Raw genomic sequence first — 21,844 nt, 5'->3', positions numbered from 1 at the left:
ATTTGCTATCAGTGAGGTTGTGTTCTTTCTGGTAATGGATGAGGTCCTGCACGCCCTTCCAGATGAGGTGAAACCTAACAGCGGGGGTAGAGTGGTCAACCAGAAATACATTCCTATTCTTAGGACTCTAGAGACCATAGAGCTCTAAAACAAGCTTATAAAAGCCTGTATTGGCAAAAAGAAAAAAAAAATCAATACCCACAAACCTACTAAAGCTGTAGAGAGTCCTCTCCAAGTAGGAGTTGTGGGGCTGAAATGGCAGGGAGTGAAGGTGGGGTGGCATCAAAATGCACCAAGAAGCATATGAAGTATTTGTACTGTTTCTTTCGCCCTAGATCATTAGCACTGGATTGTTCAGAATGAAGAGCTTAATTGCTGTGTCTGAAGGAGGAGATATGGAGGAAGAAGTGGTAGAGACTTGGCAATTCCAGGACTTGTGGAATGACCGAAGAGAATTGTCCTCGATTCCCTTCCTTTCCCTTCCTTTCCCTCCCCTTCCCTTCTCTTCTCATTATTCTCTCCTTCCTTCCTTTCCTTCTCCAAACATTAACTGAACATTTACTTTGGTCCAGACACTGGGCAGTGCTGGTGGTGAAAGATGACGCAGAAACACCGACTTCCCCCAGAGAGTTCCCTGTCAAGGGGAGAGCTTACTCTTATTCCTCCATGGCAGTCATAGCTGAAAACAGTGATCCTGGATGTGTGTGTGGGAGGGGTATCTGCACTCTCTTGGGCCCCCCAGCTGCCCTTCTAGTAGACAGGTAGTGTGGCTGGATAACTAAGCAGTGCCCTCATGGGGTTTGGATCTCCAGGAGCAGCTAAGACTCCATGGTAGAGATGCCATTCTCCCTGGTATCTGTTGCATCTTCACTTAGGTGAGCCATGTTTAGCTACATCCTACTGTTTCATCTAGAGTCTCAGCCAGTGGGGCTGTCAAGCTAGGTAAAGCCTGCACACTAGAATTAGTGGAATAAAAAAGTTTAACTCCAAGGAAAGATCCCTTGGCCTAGAGTTGAGACCACCAGGTTCAAGTCTTGGTTCTTCCACTCATCAGTCTTGGGGAAAAGAATTGAAATTGACCTATACTGTGCATGCTCAATAAAGATGGGTAGAATGTGTAAAGACAGCTCCAGTCAGATGGCAAATATCATCTGGAAAGAGTTAGCTTAACCAGTCAATGACTGCCTTAGCTTGAATTAGTTTGCAATTAGTTATGCAATATCAGATAGACAGATTCTGATGGAAGAAGGCAGAAAAGACAGTCCAAAGCTTGGGGCTTTATCTCAGAAGGGAAGTCATGGGGGACACTCTGCTCTGGGAAGAGCTGGAAGGTGGGGTGGAGGGGCAGAGAGAGGAGAAAGAAGGTAGTTGGGTGGAAAGTCTTCCCTGTTTTTCCCAGTGGTTGCTGATGCTCTGTGCTGGGTTTCCATAGCTATCCTGCCCCTAATTTCTATTCAGCAAAACAGTTATTCATGCATTTCAGAATTGTCGTATTTACTTCTACCCACTAAACTGTTAGTTCCTTGAGGACAGGGGCTATGCCTTATTTACCTTTTAATCCCTAGCACTTAGCCCAATGGAATGAGTGAAAGAAGGTGTAAAAGTCAAAGAAAAACTTAATTGACTTGGTAATTTTGCCCAGAGGTCCCAGTTCTCTGAACAAAATAGCTTGAGCTAATAATACCTATCATTGTTCCAGGTTTATAAGCAGAGAAACAGAGTAACAAAAGGTTAAGGAACTCTTTAGAAAAAACTTAAAAAGTAGAACAGGCATCAAAAGAGTTCCCACGCCTCTCATTAACTGATATTGTTTCTTTGTCGCACGCAATAGAATTAATTAAAAAAAAATCTGGTTCTATCTTGAGCTGAGGCAAGTGTTTTAAACTTTCCATCTTTGCAAATAAAGCTCTGTTAGTTATTTTCAGTGATCAGCTTTCTGATAAGAATTAAGAGGATGGATATGAAGTCATCACTTTGGTAACTTGTATAGTTGTACATAGGGGCATATTTGAATCAAACCTACATGCTAATCCAGCTTTCCAAATGAATGGGAATCGGTCTTTTTCTCAAAATGCCAGGCCCATCTCTTGGTAAGAAGCAAAATCTGCCTAGCTTCTTCAGTGTCCTAGAGAACATCCCTCTCAGTAAAGACAGGTCACAGTCTGCCCTCTTGATGACCTGGTTGGGTTGACAGATTTCACACTGTTTAAGAATGGAGTGAGGAGTGTGCTCTTTGGAGGGTCTCCAGAACTATTCTTCAAAGTGTCAGAAAAATCACAACAGGGCGTAAAGTTCAGAAGTTCAGTTAAGTTTAAGGTCTTTCACCCTGGAAAGTTTTCATTAATTTTTTTTCTCTTTCTTGTACACCCCAATGAATGCTGCAGTTGCAAATTTCCTAGCATGACTTGGTCAAAACCCACTCAAAACTATGCCAAGAATCTGCTTTGAAAGTTATGCTGTCAAAATTTGCAGCCCTGGGAGGCTTAGATAATTCAAGAAGTATCCGATTTTCAGTAACCAGATTTCTAGTTATATGAATTTCAGATTCTTTCAGGAGCCCCCATTCTGAAATATTTTTCCTTAAAAGCAACCAAAGTTTCTGACATTTGCTTTAAGAATACTTATTCTTTGGACGTGATACCCATTGTGTAAGGCATGTAGCGAAGTGTTTAACAAGAATGTAATAAATATGTTTCTAACTAAAAAAGAAATACTTCTTCTTTACCAGCTTTAAGCCAAAGAGAAATTTTACTGTTAATAAGCCATAAGACACTACAACTCCTGTAATAATAATAAAATGGAATATTATAATAATAGCTTTAGAAGTCAGAGAGCTAATCTTTTAAGATACTTTAGAACCAAAAGCTATCATTGATAAATAAAAAACCCAGAGCGGATTAATAAATTATACATTAGTTAGTAATGAAAAGCTTAAGAAACAACCCCAAGAGTTCTATTGGATTTATGAGATCAGTGTGGGAGGCATTTAGGAAGTGTTTGGGGGCATTTTTGGTTGTCATAATGATGGAAAGGGCCCTACTGGGAATGGAAAGGAGCCAGGAATGCTAGATGTCCTGAAATGTGTGGGACAGTTCCACACATCCAGTGGTTGTCCTGTGTCTCATTCAGCTTTTCATCGGCTGTTCGGGTATTCATGTAGGTGGAAAGCCTTTTTTTTTGAAGATTTTATTTATTTATTTATTTGACAGCGAGAGAGAGAGAGAGAGAGAGACAGCAAGAGAGGGAACACAAGCAGGGGGAGTGGGAGAGGGAGAAGCAGGCTTCCCGCTGAGCAGGGAGCCCGATGCGGGGCTTGATCCCAGGACCCTGGGAGCATGACCTGATCCGAAGGCAGATGCTTAACAACTGAGCCACCCAGACGCCCCGGAAAGCCTTTTTATAATGATCTGAACCTGGAACCTAACCCTATTCCCCTACTTTTACATATAAGCACAAAGTATTATTCTTTTGCATCATTTTAATTTTCCCTTTTCAGGAAAGCAGCTACTATGCAAATTAAGGGAGGGATGTCATTTTGGCAGGGAGGGGTGGTGGACAGGATTTCCCAGGACTTGTTCTTTACCTTAGGAAACCACCAGTGGCAAGACTGCCTATGATATCTGATTGTGTTACCCACATAACACACCGGTGTCGGTCTGCATGAGCGGCTGTCACACTTACAATGATTCAGCTTGGAGGTGTGCTATGTGACTACATCATTATGCCTTCTGGAGTGCTTATGCCCAAGAATTTACATGTTGAAAACACGATTTAAGTCACACACTGATTTTCTTGTATTTTTGCTTTATAATACAGCTAGGACCTTAGATTGATTTTTTTGGGGGAACTTAAGTGAACAAGTAGGCTATGGCTATCAGATAGTAAAGGAGGATCTTACAAAATATTTGCTATAAAAAGGAGACACTGGATCTGAGAGGGCTTAAAGCTATTCTATTAGATACAAACTTAGCTGATAAAGGTAGTAAAGTAACAGATTCCTGTCAGTAGCACAGGAAGATCCTTCCAAGAACACAGGATTTGCTGTCTGAGCCTTACAGCTCCAAGCAGGAACCAAGATCAGAGTTTTCCCAACTTAGTCCTATATATGCCATTATAATGTTTTTTTTACCATATCTGCCTACACCACTATTTACTTAATGTCTTTCTTTAAGTCAGACAAATTCACTTGTGCCTACATATATCTTTTATAAATTTGGTACCAATAAAAAACAGATCGGATGTGCTTGTTAACATTTTTTCCTATTATACATTAAAATAAATATGTAATAATTAAAGTAAAAGAAAGAAGGTTGTTTTTTGTAACAAAAAGATCACCTGGTGCATCCTTCCCTATGCATAGTGCACTTTGGGAACTGGTGCTATGAAGGGTATATGGTAATGAAGATTTACTGGCTTGGAAAACATGATTTAAAGGCAATTGCCAAGAAATATTGATAATCTTTATGAAGATACTCTTTACTAAACTCATTTGAAAAATTTCTTGTAACGGGGCAAACTCTCCAGCTGCTGCTATAAGCATATCATGTCTACTTTAACTTCAGTAAGAAGAGAATATGCCATCCATAGCAACAAGTCTTTCTGAATAAACACCTTAAATAATTTGTTTTTTCACTCAACAAATATTTGTCAAGCCCTTACTATGCGCAAAGCATTGTTCTAGGCACTAGGACTAGCAGTGAACAAAATAGAGTTTCTTTCATTGTGAGCTTTTATTTCATTAATGTAAGAGGAGAATAAAAGCAAAATTAATTTCCATTAATCCCAAGAAGAAAATAGATAGGGATACAACAATCAACTCCAAATCAATCAGATGGCCTAAGCTTGGCATCAGAGGATGTGCACATTCTATCATTTGGCTTTTCATTTTGTCTGGCAAAGTAATTTTCATGGGTTTTTTTGTTTGTATAGCTTTTCTCATAGTATACTATTTTGTTGATGCTTTGCACTTATTTCTTGGCCCCATTTAAAATTCCACTCCACAATTTAAGGAATGGAATTTAGAATTTCCTGATACTTCAGCCCAAGTTTTCATTTTTCATATGTAATTTAAAATTGTCCTTAAGTCCCCTCGAGTCACAGTTTCCTATTATTCATGCCATTATTATCATTGGTTAGGGGTTACAAGCACTTCGTATCATTTAAAGGAGCATTAGTTGTTCCTTCTCTTATATCTTCTCTATTTAAGACACTTAAAAAATAATACCAAAGATGATTTACGGCGGCAAGAGCTATTTAATAGCTCAAAATACTCTGAGAGAACATTCCTGTCAGAAGACTATGGTGACATGTCTTATTATTAATTTCCATAGAGTGGGTGTTTCTTACTTATCCAGCTATGAATGTTTGATGAAATTCATCCATTGTATTACCCTCTTAGTCATTTCCAAACAGCTAAAATAAAAAAACCCGGTGCTTTAGATTATTTTCAAAATCTCAGGTGGCATGACTGGCCTTTATAGGTTCAGCTAATGGAAATTTTAAAAATAAGAAAGCTGAACTCTTCACAAAGATTGCTTTGAAGTTCCAGTTGATAATTGCTGTTTAAAATAATTAGCTCTAAAGAATTCTAAGATTCTGAGAAGCCATGAGTCACTGAAGACAAACTAAGTTATACCCTCAAATAGCTTTTGTGTTAGGCGTTTTTGGTTATATTAGAATTCTTTCAAAACAGGTTATCCATATTTGGCAATTCTGAGTTAAGAGAACATTTGACTGACTAGAAAATGCTCGTCTTTCAACATATAATCAACTCTTTTAAGAGATTTCCCTCTGAGGTGTTATAATCTATTTGCCTGTGATTTTTTACATGGGTAGTAAGACACTTTTGCAGTGGTATCATGAATAATGTTGACACTTTGGAAACCTAATACTGCCCCTAAAGGTATAATTATTGCTGTAATCAAGAAGGATAAATGATAGAGAAAACATTTCAAGAAAAGAGGTCCTTTAAAAGAAGGAAATTTTTCCTTTCCCAGTGCAGGAGCTAAGCTATTAGAATAGTGCCTGGCACATAACAGATTCTCAATAAATATCTATTCACTGAATAAACAAATGGAAAAGAGTATCCCAGCAACTGTACTGTGTATATCATAAACAAGGTTTTATATATATAGTGTGGCACATAGAACACTTTCAATAAATATCAGCGAATTTTAGAGTTACCATTATAGATTGTGTATTGATATTGGCTTAAGATCCTGGACTTCCTATGTAAGAAATTTGAAATGGAATTGAGCCCTGAGACCAGTATATGTTGTTTTTATGAAGTATGTTGATAAGGAAGTCTTGATCTAAGGTATAGAAGGCTGGACTAAAGGTGTTGATGTGATAGAGAATGCATTTTCTTCGCACACTCAGGAATAACCGGCCATGTTTCTGCAACTTAGTTTCAATATCAGCAAGAAGCAACCACTTGCTAAGCAAGATACAAGGGAGAGAAAATGTGTTTTTCTTTACTCACAAGTCAGTGATTCTCCTTTTTATTTTTTACAGAGTAAATGACAAACTGCCATTTAAGATGGTCCCTGTTCTTGTTCTAACCAATCCTTATCGTGTAGTAAAAGTTTCCAGACTAGTTTTAACATCAATTCTCATTACTTTCCCTCCAACCCTGCAACTCCCTCCCTTCACCACTAAGCATTGGTTCTAGGATCAGAAAACACACACTCTTTGAATGAGCCCAGCATTTTCTCACCCCTGATCTTTATTTTGGATGCACTTAAAAAAACTCCACTTAGAAAGATCCAATCATTGTCCAAGTGCCAATGCCAATCACTTGATGAGGTCCTTCCCTTGAATGGCCAGTGATTTTTTTCATTGGAACTTCCTGGGCACCTGTCAATTTATCTGATGCTTATTTGAGTTGTGTGCCAGCATTTCTCCCCAATTTTTTTTCATCCCGTATCTTTTATAACTCATAGCCTGGCACACAGTAGTTGCTCAATAAATATGAATTGTTTGATCTAATTTATCTTTTCTTCTTTAAAAAAAAAAAAAGAGATTTATTCCAGATCTTCCAAGGAGATTTCTGGCATAGATTTTTAGCCTTCTGGTCTTTACCAGAATTGTCTCCAAAACAGAAAAATCTACTGTGGTAAGGCACAAAATGAATGAATGAGAAAAGAATAAGAAAAAAGATGGATTTTCCTTCCTCACATGGCAAGGATTGTCAACAAATAGTGAGTGAGAAAGGGAAGGGGGATAAATGACTTATAATCTATGCTAAGGTAAGTACTTTCTGCTTGACTAATTTCTTGGCAACTTGGGAAAAAAGGTGCTAAAAGTCTTTCCATTGCTGTGGGAACAAATGGGGAAAGAAGAGCAAGGAGAGAACACTGCCCAGCCTCAGCCTAGAAGTAAACTAGCGACAGCTACAGCTGTCTTCATGCAATGAATTGCCTCCTCTGGATGGTAGTGGGGTGGGTGTGCGGGACAGAGTCCCTGGGAGATGGAGGTAAAACTTATTTTCATGGCTAAACATTCCTTGTAGATTATATTATCCAAGGGCACAAAAAAGCACGGGGAAGAGAGAGGAGTCTCTGTCATGAGGTTACTTCCTTTTTTGCAGTTTTGTATCTCAGGGAGAGGTGGGAGTGTGGGGTAGGACAGGAATAGTGATGGGCTTTTCTATAATGGCTCACACAGTGGGAAAGAGGGAAAGCAATGGCAAACACTTAGCCAACAAAGGTGGGGCCAGGTCACCATGTTGTGGCAGGAATTTCTGGTTCCACAGCTGTGGTACTTCTGATACCGAGTGCTGGTGGCCAGGTGGAGTGCAGAACTCATTCTCTGGGCAACAAATAATCAACCATTAAGCTCAGAGGGTCCTCCATTGCCCTGTCTCCATGACTCCCCACCTTGTGTCCTACTTCAGAGAGAAACTGGGAGGCATTAGGTGGGAAATTCTTTATTTTTCTGCTACAAAACCTACGAAACTTCTTACTATGCAGCCATTCTTTCCTTCTTTCTACTTGTTCTATTAAAAGAGTTGCCTCCTTTTCTTTTTTTAAAAAACGATTTTATTTATTTGAGAGAGAGGGAGAGCACGCACAAGAGAGAGCATGAGCAGGGGTGAGAGGGAGAAGCAGGTTCCCCATTGAGCAGAGAGCCCAATGTGGGGCTCGATCCCAGGACCCTGGGATCATGACTGGAGCCGAAGGCAGATGCTTAACCGACTGAGCCACCCAGGCGCCCCAAGCTGCCTCCTTTTCTAAGACCAGACCCCGCCCTTCCCCATCACCTTTCAGGATCCTTCACTCCCAGTTGTGACTTTTCTGTCCCATATGGTCCATTGTTCTTTCTCAACTAAATCTTTCTCACCATAATTTCAGCATGCTTAAATGTCTTGCCAAAAAACCCAAACAACAAAAACAACAACAAAAACAAGACCAAAAAGCCTTCCCTATCGCACGTTCCCAGCCACTGTTTTCTCTCCACCACTTTATTTACAACCATACTTGGGAGAGTGACATGTCTAGCATTGTAGAGGGGGCTCAATAAAGATTTGTTGAAAGAGTGAGTCACTGCAAGAATGGGAAACTGAAAAGGGGAACACATCATTCTCTTCTTCAACATAAGTCAAGGACACTGTACTGTTTTGTATTATATACTCTTCTAAGCACTCTACATATGGCCATAGAGAAAGGGAACTACAGATACCGGTGATAACAACAGTCCACACTTATTGAGAATTTATACTCTGATAGGTGCTGTGCTAGGACCTTTTACACACTCACTCAGTGCCCTTCATGATAGCCCTGGGAGGGATGTACTCTTCAGCTCTTCTTTCCCAGCCTGGGAGGCTGGAAGACAGAGGGGTCGGGAAAGCCTCTGTTGCCAGAATCCAAATATAGGCAACTCTTCTGGAGCCAGCACTGCCCACTGTCAGGGGAAGTCCTTGGTTGATCCTTTCTTTCATTGCAAGGGCTAAAATTTATTATATACATATATATGGTAAAGTTTAAACAAGGAAAGCCTGCGGGTGAGTGGAAAAACAGAATGTCACAAGACCTGAATCCTAGATCTTAACACTTTCATTACCTTGCAGCGAGGGACTCAGCATCTCCGTTTTCTTTTTGTTTGTCTTTTTGTTTTTTGTTTTTTTGCTTGTAAACTGAGAAACCGGGCTAAAAGATCTCTTGATTGCCTTTATTTAAAAGGTTTGTCAAAAGTAAAATGCTATTTAAACGTGATTTAGAACTTGGATTTCATGCTTTTTGGAATAAATTTCTTTTTGAAATGACAAGCCATTATTGTGAAGTATCATACAGAGCTTTTGTAAGTACCTAGCTCATAATTTCCAATAATTTTTCCAAGGTAGCTTAGCAAATAAAGTGTTCTGGCCCATGGCGGCAGCTTCATTTTCTGGATCTTGGTATTACCTTATTTAGAAAAAAAATATTCCATTTCGGATTGACATTGCCTTTTCTTTTTAATAAAATCCCCTTTGTTCTGGTTATAAGAGGGATACATGCTTACGTTAGAAAAAAAATAGAATAAAGGAAGAAGGTAATAATAATCATCTTGAAACAACACCTGTTAAAATTTTGGTGTATTTTAAAAAACATAACCGAGGTCTTTAAGATCCTGCTTCTTTTTATTTAACATATTGTAAGCGTTTTGAGAAACTTTCTGTTGACGATGCACAGTTTGAGTGACAGGAAATAACCAACTCCCCCTGGAGAAAAATTAAAGCAGCCTCAAATCTGACTTTGTCACAATAGCAATTCCATTTCCTTCTTCTTTAGGGACGGCGTACAAGTGTCCTCCGCTGTCACCGCCACACCATTCTCCTTATCAAAGAATACAAGGTCAGATAATGAAATGAGTGATTGTCGTTTGGCACCTTCTGCCAGAGCAGTAGGACTATATAGTTGAAAAGTTGCAAAATCTAGTGTTTTGATGTGTGATTATATATTTTCTCACTAAGTTATAGAAATATTTGTTCAAGGATATTGCGGCATTTTTATACCAAAAAGGAGAGAGTCTAAATGTACTATAAAAAGAAAATAACTATTATAATGTATGAAAAATATTTAATATGAGTAATTATATATGCAGTCAGAAAAGGAATATATTGCATACATGTATTGCCTTTGACCATTAAAATTCATCTCTAAAAAGCAATTATAGTACATTATGGTGAACACCTTGTGCTCTGGTATTGGATTTTTGGGATTTGGACTTTGGCTTACAAGTTATTTCTTGGGTGAGTTATTTCTTTTCTTTGGGCCTTAGTTTCCTCATCTGAAATAGTAGTGCCTACTTCCTAGGGATCTGGTTGGGATTAGATGCATCAATCTTGTGCAAAGCATGTAAAGCAGGGTCTAGAACCTAAGAGCTCCACACATATTAGCTATTATTATTATTTGCTGTAACATGTGTGTGGCATAATTGACCTCTATCAGTGGTTCCCTAATACCCATGGAAGGTCCAGAGCCAGGCTTGCTGCATCGGGTAGCCTGAGGAAGTTTTGAAATATACTCTCCAGAGTTCAGTTTCAAAACGGTGTGACGGATCTTTCTTGGAGATGTGGTGGGAGCATAGAGGAGGGAATGAGTCATCAGTCCCCTGGGAGGGTGGAAGCAGGCTTTGCAAAGATCATAACGCTGGGATAGGGCTTGAGCAGTGAACAGATACTTCTTAGGAGAAGAGGTGGCTGGGGAGGGGTGTACTCAGTAGAGGGAGCAGATACATCCAAAGTTCAGCTACATCTACTGGGGACCTATTACAAGCAAGACAGGTTGCGGGACACACTGATCTCATCTACCTCTCACCTCCACCCAGTGAGGCTGGTGTTACAATCTCCTTCCACAGGTGTGGACAGAGAGTAGTTTGTGCACTTTTCCCACACTCACAAGAGAAGTAGGATTCAAACCTGGGTCTGACTTCAAAGCTCTTTGTCTTTGTGCCAACTTCCTCCGTTAAGCACGGTTTAGAGCGTGCACTTAGCAGCAGGAGCGTGGTGTGCATGGCGCTCTGGGCCGGGCCACCACGGTGGGCCAGGAGGAAAAGCAGCCTGTGGTTAGGTGGGCAGGACCTCGGCTATTTCTGGTGTTTACAGTGGCCCTCCTGTGCTTTTCGGCCTTTAGGAGACCTCTAGCCTTGGGGGGCTTTCTCAAGAGGGATCTCCATCTGGCCTCTTGCAGCCTCAACCTGGGATGGAGCACCTCTCATCTCAAAGCTGTGGTGGTGGCTGTCATTAGGTGCCATCGCACTAGCCATGTTCCCTTGGGGACTGTCCTTAGTAATGCTGCCACTTCCCTCAGGCATGGGTTCTACTGTCCTCCCTTCTTAGGTTACTCATGAGTAATAAACCACCCAGGTGCCCCATGGCCATTTGGGTTGCTATTTAAGAGAGAACACCATCTTCTTGATCTTGTGTGTGAACCCTGAGATCTCAGTTTGGAAACACACAAAAGAGTCTAAGGCTGGAACACTTTCTTTCTCTTTTTTCATGTGTATAGTTAGATATGGACCATGGCAAGTCATTTAAATCTTCTCGGACTTTGAAGGTAGGGTAGCAATGACAGGACATAACCCCTCATTTTGTTTACTAATGAAGTCACAAGAGATAGACTGGTGCTTCCTTCTGGGTGGGAGGTTGAATTTAATTTTATTTAACAAACAACTCATTCTAGCTCAGTGACTCATAGGATAACTTCATTCAAAAGAAACTTAATATACTCCGGCTTCCCTCTATTTTACTGTCTCCAGAAATCCAAAGAAGCCACTATACCAGAAAGACTCTGAGGGGGTCAGGGTTTTACTCACGGAAGTGCTACAGTAGAAAATGGTCATTTCTCTGTGCTACATTCAAGTGAGTTCGCAAACCCACTGGGCTCTGACATAAGCAACCGTGTTTGTACAAGACAGAATCCATGATGTGAGGTAGGGTGGTGTCTGAATCGTGGTGTCTAAATAGCTTCTCACAGAGGAAAATAAATTGCTGGTGAGACTTACTTCTTTGTGGGTTTTATTATCGGTAGTCTTAACTTTGCTAAATCAAGCTTATTATACATTACCATTATAGGGGCCCTTGAATGAAGTTGTTGATTTGGTGATACCTGTTTGGCCATACGGCTCATGGATGATCATGATTCCCAAGCGGAACTTCCAAATCAGGCCTTTCTGACCTGCACTGCAGTCCCTTATTTGCAGCTCTCTCTTGGACATTTCCCCTTCATTCTTGCAAACAACCTGTCCCTGAGCTCACTGTCTTTCCTTAACTCACCCTCCAACTTTACTCACGGTTGATCTCCTCTCAGTTTTTCAGGTGGCCCAGATGGACCCTGGGATTTCCCAGCATTCAGTATCATGTTTTATCTCCTTTTCTCCACATCATCTCTGGATTTATACCTTATTTCTACTTCCATCATAGTCTGCAGCCTGATCACGTTTCTCTTGATTTACTGAGTCTGCCCCTCCTACATATGAGTGTTAGTTAATTTTCTTAGACACTATTTTATTCTGTCTATGTTTTTCTCAAAATTCTCTGGTGATGCTTGGCTTAATGAGTCAAGTTCAAGTTCTTTATCTTGGCATTCTAAGCCTTTCGTTTTCTCTCTAGTCAACATACTTTACTACTTTCTGGACTTTCTCCCACTTAATGACTTAATGTCTCCCATATGTCAGCTCAGTCTCACTTTTAGGCAATTCCTTAACTAGATGACGCTCTATCTTATCTTTCAGAGTTCAGCACAAGACCATAAAGTCCCCTTTTCCTGCTCAGAGCACTTCAGTAATCTCTGCCTTCTTTTGTCTCTGATTTGTTGTCTCTGTCAATTCTTTTAGAACTAGATCATTTATGCTCTTATATGGTCCTTGCATAGTTTAATGTATGTTTGTCTTGGCCGTGTAGTGAGATTGTTAGGTCCTTAAGGGTAAAGGAATATCTAACAGTTTCCTTTTGAGCACTCAGAATCCCCAGCCCAGGTATAGGATATAGTAAGTGTCACCCTGCTACCCACAGTCCTTGCTGACTTGAAAGAAATTGTTCAGATATCTGCATTTGGTGTCTTTGGCAGACTCCAGTCCCACGGCTGCCTGAGGCAGGAGCTATCCTAGCCCCATGGTTACTGGTGTGGCTCAGGGCACCGTGGCCTCATGGCCTGCTTGGCATAGAGTAGATGTTCTATTTGTTGAATGAATGAGTGACAACCCGGAGGAAATACTGGGCTCCCTATTTCGATTTTCTATTTTTCATCACTCATATACAAAATAATAAATCCATTAAACAATGTCAGCCAGGTTAACAAAAGGCAATGGCTGTTTTCAGTTCTAGCTTTAGAAGGTGAAAACTGTTTCTTTTTTATTATGGTTTTCCCCCAGAAAGTCAGGTACATTGAATGAGCTCTCTTGACTTCTTTGTTTGGCTCCTATTGAATACCCCATCTCCCAAAAAAATTTATATCTCGTTGAGTAGAGTTGTTGATGGCTCCGTCCCGGTTCCTTCGGTCTTGAAGTACATTTTAGAATGGCCCTAAAAACGTTGGCCTGAGCGTGCAGCCCTTCTTCACCTCATTGTTGCTTTAGTACTGTTCATATTTTAATTCCTCCAGAACGCCTTCCCTCTTTTCCCAAGACTGAGGTAATTGTTCCCTTCCCCAACGTCCTCAAAGCTACTCCTGCTCTCCTCTGAATCCTGTATACACATACATGTTTCTCATATTATGTATGCTTTTAGTATACATGCATGCATTATTAAATGTATCAGAACACATCAGAATGTATAGGTTTATGTCTCTGCAAATTCCTCAAAGACTATGGCTATGTCTCATTTATCTTTGTATCTCTAGCACCTGGCTCATGTCTACCTCGGGAGGTGCTCCATTGACAGTCACTGATGCATAGTGACAGGGAATGAGTAAAACGGTGAGGCCAACATCAACTGTGTCTTCCGCAATGCAGTGGCATTTCAGTGGCTAAACATCCTAACCATCCATCTGGCGTTTCCCCATGTGGAGTGCTGGGGCGCTTGTAGCCACAGATCCTGGGTGCACAGCATGGAGCATGACCCAGGTGAGTCAGAAAGGAACCACGACCACAATCAGTGTCTTGTCTTTCTTCTAGGGGGAGACAACTCTTGAATTGTGAAATTGTGGAGTGTTACCCTGGTGCTCACAAGAAGTCTTGAGTTAGTCCCAGCCGGCACCCCCCTTCTCTGCTTGCAGAGCATGGGGCCGGGGGCCTGAATTTTGGGGAGAATTGGATATCATCTTCTGAACATGACTTCTTTCAAATCATCCCATAACATTTTTTAAAGGATGCTTTATTTTCTCTTTCTTTTTTCTTTTTTAGTTGAGACATAATTGACATGTAATATTGTGTAAGTGTAAGTATATAAGGTGTTTGATTTGATACATTTATATATTGCCATATGATTACCACAGTGTTAGCTTACACCTCTGTTAGGTCATATAATTATCATTGAATTATTGTGGTGAGAATAATTAAGATGTAGTCTCCTAACAACTTTGAAGTTTATAATAGAGCACTGTTAACTATAATCACTGTGCTGTGCATTGGATTTCCAGGACTTATCTATCTACTAGTTGCAAGCTTGTACCCTTAAACAACATCTCACCCCGTAACATTTTAATTTTGGTTCTTTACATTTTGTGTGGTTCTCATAGGTAACATTAAGAATCACCTTTAAGGGCGCCTGGGTGGCTCAGTTGGTTAAGCGACTGCCTTCAGCTCAGGTCACGATCCTGGAGTCCCTGGATCGAGTCCCACAACGGGCTCCCTGCTCGGCAGGGAGTCTGCTTCTCCCTCTGACCCTCCCCCCCTCTCATGTGCTCACTCTCTCTCATTCTCTCTCTCTCAAATAAGTAAATAAAATCTTTAAAAAAAAAGAAAAGAAAAAAAGAATCACCTGTAAGAAGATGACTGAGAGGCTGTCATCATCTGCTAGGAATTCTTTCTTAGAAAACTGAGTTTGTAAGGAAATTGTCCCTCTTTAAGAGGGGGGCATCACTTAGTACCAGATGGTTTGTAACACGCTGGGTGGCTTTTGGTTGATGGTTCTTCTGTGAACGTATTTTATATTTCTGCAGGGTGTTATGTTTTAGATGGCAGCTTATATTTTTTTATTAATTTATTTTTAAAGATTTTATTTATTTGAGAGAGAGAGAGTGAGAGAGAGCACGAGTTGGGAGGGAGGGGCAGAGGGAGAGGGAGAAGCAGACTCCCTGCTGAGCAGGGAGCCCACAGGACTGGATTCCAGGACCCTGGGATCATGACCTGAGCCAAAGGCAAATGCTTAACCGACTGAGCCACCCAGGCACCCCTGATGGCAGCTTTTAAAAAGATTTGAAACTCTGGGTCACTTCTCCTCCACAAAAATATGTATTATATATTTATATACTTATATATTAATTATATTTATACATTATTTATGTAATTTTATATTTACATTATATTATATATATTTATATATAATATTTGTATAATTATGTATTATACAACATATGTATTATATGTATAAATGTATGTATAACGTGTATGTATAAATATGTATGTACAAATGTGTGTATAATACATATGTGTAAATATGTATGTCATAAATATAATATATAATTATAATATATATTTATATATTATACATATATATTTATATACCATATATAAATAAATAGTATTTATTAGTTCTATTTCAACAATAATGAGCAAAGGAAAGTCTTTTTGTAGCTCTACTAAAATTACCTCATGCTTGTGCAGTTAAAATGGCCCTGCCTGGAGAGGCAGATCTGGAGGAATAGAACTTTAAAGATCAAGATTAGCAAACTAGCCAACAGGAAAAGCCGAAGAGCCAATTAACCTCCTCCGCCTGCAAAGCCCCGCGGCTGGTGTGGAGGTCCAGGCTCTCCGTGGCGGCCGAAACGTGCGGCCCTAAAACTTCCAGCTGAAGCTGCCTCGGTCCTTCAAGCTCCACAGTCGCTGGGAATGTTTGCTTTGTATGTCACTTCCTTTGCCGCGCGAGTGTGGAAATCACATTGTGTTGCTCTGAAATGGTTGCCATGGGAACATCTCCACCTAGCCATTATCTACTCAGCCTACTGATTACATTAACCCAGGAGACGGAGGTGTACCCGGGGCGCTGCAGCCACCTGTTCTGCAGAAAATGGTGATTGCTTCTGCGACGTTTTCGCCTATGTGGGCCACCCGTTTCTCAGAACACTGTCTCTCCGTTTTCTCTTCTCTCGTTTCCCTCCAGAGTTAAGGGATGACATAAATCTATAGGACAGTGGCATTGGGATAACTGAGTCATTACATTCCCATTCCTCCTGCCCTCTTCCAGGTCCCTGTTTTCGTATCTCATGCAGAATAAAAATAATTGTCACTCTTTTCTCTCCCTCTGTTCTGCCCCTCCATGTTTAGGTGTAAGGATAATCCTCTTCTTTAAAGGTCTATGATTCCTGTGTCCCACACAATGGTGCCGAAGCCACATTTTTCTGCTACTTATCCAGAGCAGCTTCTCAAAATTCATACAAATGGCTCTTTTCTAAATTGTATAAAATATAAACAGTAAATGAAACTGGCTGTCAACAGGTAACTTTATCTTACATGTTTCTCAATAGAGAAATGCGTGGGTCTGGATGTGTCTCGTATGAGGAGGATTTTCTGATCTTTATTCCTGGATTGAAAGTGACATTTAAGGGGCGCCTGGGTGGCTCAGATGGTTAAGTGTCTGCCTTTGGCTCAGGTCGTGATCCCAGGGTCCTGGGATCGAGCCCCACATTGGGCTCCTGGCTCGGTGGGGAGTCTGCTTCTCCATCTCCCTCTGCCTCTCCCACTGCTCATGCTCTCTCTCTCTCCGTATCTCTGTGTCTCAAATGAATAAATAAAATCTTTAAAAAAAAAAAAGAAAGTGACATTTAAGAGGTGTTGTCTTGAAGTAACTTTTTTTGGTAGGAAAAAGTATAAAAATCCATTGGCCTTGTAATTATTGTCTAAACCAGAATACTTAGGGAGTGAAAAACAGCATTAATAAGTTTGCCTAGACAACAGGTGCAAATTTGACTATGCCAGGTAAACCAGGTATATATCATCACCTTATATGTAGACAAGTACATAGGCATGGTAGTACCGTGTCTTCAAAAAATAGGGGAAAGGGATACCTCTTCCAGAACAACGTCTGTGCAGTTAGAAATTATAATTGTGGAATTTAAAATCTGGATCAGCAAGGAAGTTCCCTTTCTGTTTATACTTTTATCTCATGTAAATTAAGTCAGTGTGAGTCCATTCTTCAAAGTAAAGTGATGGCACTGGGGATTAAATGACTTTAACAAAGGAAAATAGGCCAGGCTGAATGTACCTATGGAGATGTCATAAACTTTTAACTTTGTTTAAAAATCTAACTTAAGGGTTAGTCACTCTTTTCTGTTAAGGGCAATACAGTAAATATTTTTGGCTTTGTGGGCCATATGGTCTCTGTTGGAAAGTAGCTGTAAATGAAGGACATGGCTGTTTGCCAATAAAATCTTATTTATGAGACAAGCATGGGCAGGAGTACAGATTTACTGCCTTGGTTGTCATTGGCCCAATCTCATTCTAGTTATCAGTTTTAATGTCTAGAAACTTTGTTCTGAGAGAAAGTTGTTTTGGATAATAATTCTGACATCTTCTTGCTCCACATGGTAGGTTGGGGCAGTAGCTAACAGGGCCAGTGGAGAAATGCATTGGGCCTTACTATTTAATGTACATTTTTGTTACACATGTTCCAGCCATTCAAGACATATGTTGAAGTGGGGGGTTGAAGGTAAACCTCCAGCCATACTTTTGACAGGGAGTGGCTGCCATGTGGATTTCACTAAGCATTTTAGAAGAAAGGCTTCCGGGATGCAGACACAGGGGAGAGAGGCTCTGGTGATTTGGGTTTTCCTATAAATGGTCTTTTAAAAAAAGTCCTACCTGGATTCTACCTTGGCAGAGAAAGCAAAACTGCAAGCACCTGAGGAAAATGAAGTCTTCGGTCTCTGCTTATACTTGGAAAAAAATGACCCAAAATGAAGATAAATGATACAAAAAATCACTTTAAATGAGTCCGGTACTTACTGTGTAGAATTGGAATCAGCTGGTAAAATAAAAGTTTTAGGAGAAAGTCCCAGAATGTCCCTTTGGAGTTTATCTTAAAATCTTTATAGAATTATATTTAAAATGTTTCCTTTTAGGCAGAAAGCAGATACTCACAACTCAGGCAGGCAAACCTCAACAAGAACATGAGTGACATTAAAGAGAATTAAATAGGCTCTATATAAAGTAGTAGGAGCTGTGACACAAATATGACATCTTAAGTGACTGTAAGCAACACAGACAGCCACATACCTGCTGCTACCTGGTGACAAGCTGCTGTAATTGCAGGCTAATCTAGAAATGGTGAAGAGTGACCACAGTCGTGTTGTGGATTCTATTCTCAACTCTCTAACCAGGTATAGCAGGCGTTTGACAATGGAATGGATAGTACCACAAATAAGGAAAAACCTCAGAGGGCTTCAGTCTTATTTGAGCTGTTAAGCAAAATGTAGGGGATGACTGACGTTTATAATTATTTAATATACTCTTTTTGAGGGGATCTTTTGATCTAATTGGTAAGTTAACAAAAGTTAGTGAGAGGTCAGTTCTTTGGGATCTCGTAGTCTATTTAGGGATGTGTTTTATACATCTAGGAAAAAACCTGAGTCCACCATAAAGCAAAAGTACAATGAAGGTAAATTGATATTGTCTTAGCATGCTTTACTGATAAAGAGACATAAGTGAAGGAGTTATCTAGAGTGGAGTGCTGAGCAGAGGAGAAAGGGAATTTCAGAATGGATGGCCAACACCGACACTTAATGTGTGGACGGTCATGAGCAACAGATGGGGTGAAATGGGAATGGAGGGACAGATAGCATCTCATACCAGGGGAAGGAGACTGGGGGTGAGTCCAGGCACTAGGAAGTTTCTGGAGGACCTACAGAAGAGAGGTAACAGGATGGCACCTGCTTGTAAGTGGTTTGTTATATAGTGAATAATATAGTGAAATATTATCTGCATTGGTTTTCTGTTTAAATTTTTTATATTTTTTCATTTTTTTTTATGTTATAAAAGTAAAACAAACTAATTGTAAAAAACCCAAAATCCAAGTGTTACAGAAACCTATGATGTAGACAGTGAAATATTCTATAACCCCACTTACAAAGATAACTACTATTAGCTGATGTTGCTTATTAACAGTAGGATAATTTAGAAACAGATTATATCATTTGGGACCTTGAAATTATAAAGAGAAGTATCTCCTATTTTCCTAATTCATTCATGCCTTATATTAGAAACAATGATAAATGATATAACATCTCATCTAATATTGAAAGAGGCTTTTGGGGTTATTTTCTCCATCTCACACTTAGTAGGTGAAGCCATTGGAGAATCCTGGTCTCTATGAGACAGTGAACTAACTGCCCCTTCTTTGCTCATCCCCATCTTGCTTGGTGGAACCATATGCCTGGCAACTGGAAATCAGTACAGTCTTGAAGACTGTCAAAGGGTTAACCTCCATGGGTACCTGGAACAGCCTAGTGGAGGTCATATGGAAAGGTAAGAGACACCATCAGAGCTCACTATATCCCCCAATATATCCAATAGTGCACTGGCTTGGCAAATCAATTGTGTCTTCTAGAACGTATTTTTGGGGGCTGGGTTGGGGAGGTTATCTCTAGTATGGAAAGGTTACTCCAAATCTCTGTGTCCCAGAAAGAGCTGAGAAAACAGATATTGCACATTGATAGGGAAGTTTAATGAGCTAGGAGATTATAAGCATCTCCACTCCCTATGACCTTTTTGAGGATCTAAAGATAGCAAGTTTTGACTTCTCTTAGTAATTTTTAGGGGTCAAGGTAAATCAAATTACCTCTTTCACTGAACGTGTTTATTCCAAAGGAAAGTAATACTATGTGGGTGCAACCCAGAACTTTGAAATTTATGGATGGGAAGTGACAGGAGAAGCAAACACTGAAAACCTTGGAGCAAACTGTGAAATTTATCTGCTTTCTCCCTCCACCGGCCCCTCCAAGTCCGACGTGCAGGATGATTGCAATCGTGAGAAGACATGAAATCAGGCAGGGTGACTGGTCACTGGTTTGGGTTTCCAAAGGAATTTGAGATTAACAGAATTATGAACTGGAGGTTGAGCCAAACTCCAAATAAGGAGTCGTATATGAAGGGGAAAGGTAGAAATTAAGGAGGAAGCAGCAAGTCCAGACCTCTAGGGCTCTGCCACAGTGAAGAGTTTTATCAGAAATGTAAGAATGGACCTCAGGGACCTCAATTAGATAAGGAAGTGAGAATGAGACAACAGACAAGTTACTAGGGGCAGCTGCAGAATAGGTTTTAACAATAAAATAGAATCTCATCTGGTCTAGTCCTGGATGACAGTGGAAAGAATGTGCTGGATAATGAAAGGAATAAGCTTCCTTGTATAGGGCTTCACAGTTTTTAAGACTTACATTTTTATTTTAACTTTTAATTTTAATTTTTTCCCACTTTATTGAAGTTTATTTTTTTCTTCTCAAATTTTTATTTAAATTCTACTTAGTTAACATGAGACTTACATTTTTAAAGCTGACCTGATCTCATTTGATCCTCACTAAAGCTCTGGCAGGTAGGCAGTGCCAGAATTACTTTACTTAAAGACAAAGGGTTAAGTTCCATTTGGGAGGGGAGACATGGAGGAAGGAAGGCAGACCTCCGAGGGTTTTGAAGTTCAGAGGGAAGTCAGTTTTTTTTTTTTTTTTTTAAACATTTGTTCCCTTCCAGGTACACTTGATTACTCACTGTTAAGTAGGCGGAAGTCAATGAATGGGTAGGAGCCACGGCGTTCAGCAGGAACCCCTGTCTGACCCCTTAGTCGTACATCTCCTAAAAAACAGAAAATCCAAACACATGTTTGAAAATGTTGCCAAGTGTATTCACTTTTCCTCTGCAAATGCTCCTACCCACTTATGTCATTGGAACCAACACCAAATGTCAGGAGGAAAATGATTTCCATTCACCTTGCATAAGAGAGAGCTACTTGAGAAGGGATATTTAATGAATGCTGAGTGTAATGAACTTGGCAATACTCTAATGAGCGAAGCAGCACTCTGCTACCTTTAAGATCTGCCTGGAAGATGGATCTGTGAAAATTTTAGTAATTTACAAAATGTCCATAGTCTGAGAGCCACAAAGATGAGGCATCTGAATCTGGGAGGACGAATGGTGTTCTGGGATTATAGCTTTTATTCTTATTAGCATGTTTAATTGCCCAGTGTTATTTCTCTTGGTTCCAGCACAGTTGCCTTCTGACTGGTGTCCACCATCCTGTTCCCCAGGCTGTATCACTGATCTGCTTTAGAACCTGCTCAGTGAAGGCCCGCCTAGCTCCAGGTACTTCGGACACTTCACCACCATTGTACATAACATAGTCGCTAGGGTTTGTAGAACTTGTTTTTTTGTAGGTTTCCTTTAATGTCTGTGTTCACTTTCCTTTGTGATGTGTCTTCCGCTTTCCCGATTAAGGGAGGTAATGCAGAATGGAAAGAGCACAGATTTTAGAATGGAACAGACTGTGGCCAATTTTGGCTCAGACACTTGCTACCTGTACGATCTTGGGAAATTTATTTCTCTTAGACTCAGCTGTCTCCCTTCAAAGTGTCATTGGTTGGAGAATCTAAAATAACACTAGCTGCCTTGCAATAAGTGTTGGGTGTACTTATTTCTCAACTCCTGCAAAGCAAGGATCATGCATATTATGTGTTTGGCATTTTTCCATAGTGTTTTGTGTATTGTATGGCACATAACAGACTCT

The 21,844-nt window shown here is 40.2% G+C and overlaps 1 protein-coding gene across 3 annotated transcripts in view; it reads right to left on the bottom strand.

Annotated features, from left to right (window-relative positions):
- PDE7B (phosphodiesterase 7B) overlaps positions 1–21,844 on the bottom strand; it is a 322,174-nt gene that overhangs the window by 56,150 nt on the left and 244,180 nt on the right. For all 3 annotated transcript variants that reach the window (XM_034990739.1, XM_034990738.1, XM_034990740.1), the window contains one exon: positions 20,833–20,916. In XM_034990739.1, coding sequence (XP_034846630.1) covers positions 20,833–20,916 — 84 coding nt within the window. The remainder of the gene's footprint in view (positions 1–20,832; positions 20,917–21,844) is intronic.

The sequence above is a fragment of the Mirounga leonina genome, unplaced genomic scaffold (genome assembly GCF_011800145.1).
Source record: "Mirounga leonina isolate KUSES-001 unplaced genomic scaffold, KU_Mleo_1.0 Mir_53, whole genome shotgun sequence".
Taxonomy (NCBI): domain Eukaryota; kingdom Metazoa; phylum Chordata; class Mammalia; order Carnivora; family Phocidae; genus Mirounga; species Mirounga leonina.
This window is presented reverse-complemented; position numbering and strand designations above follow the sequence as displayed.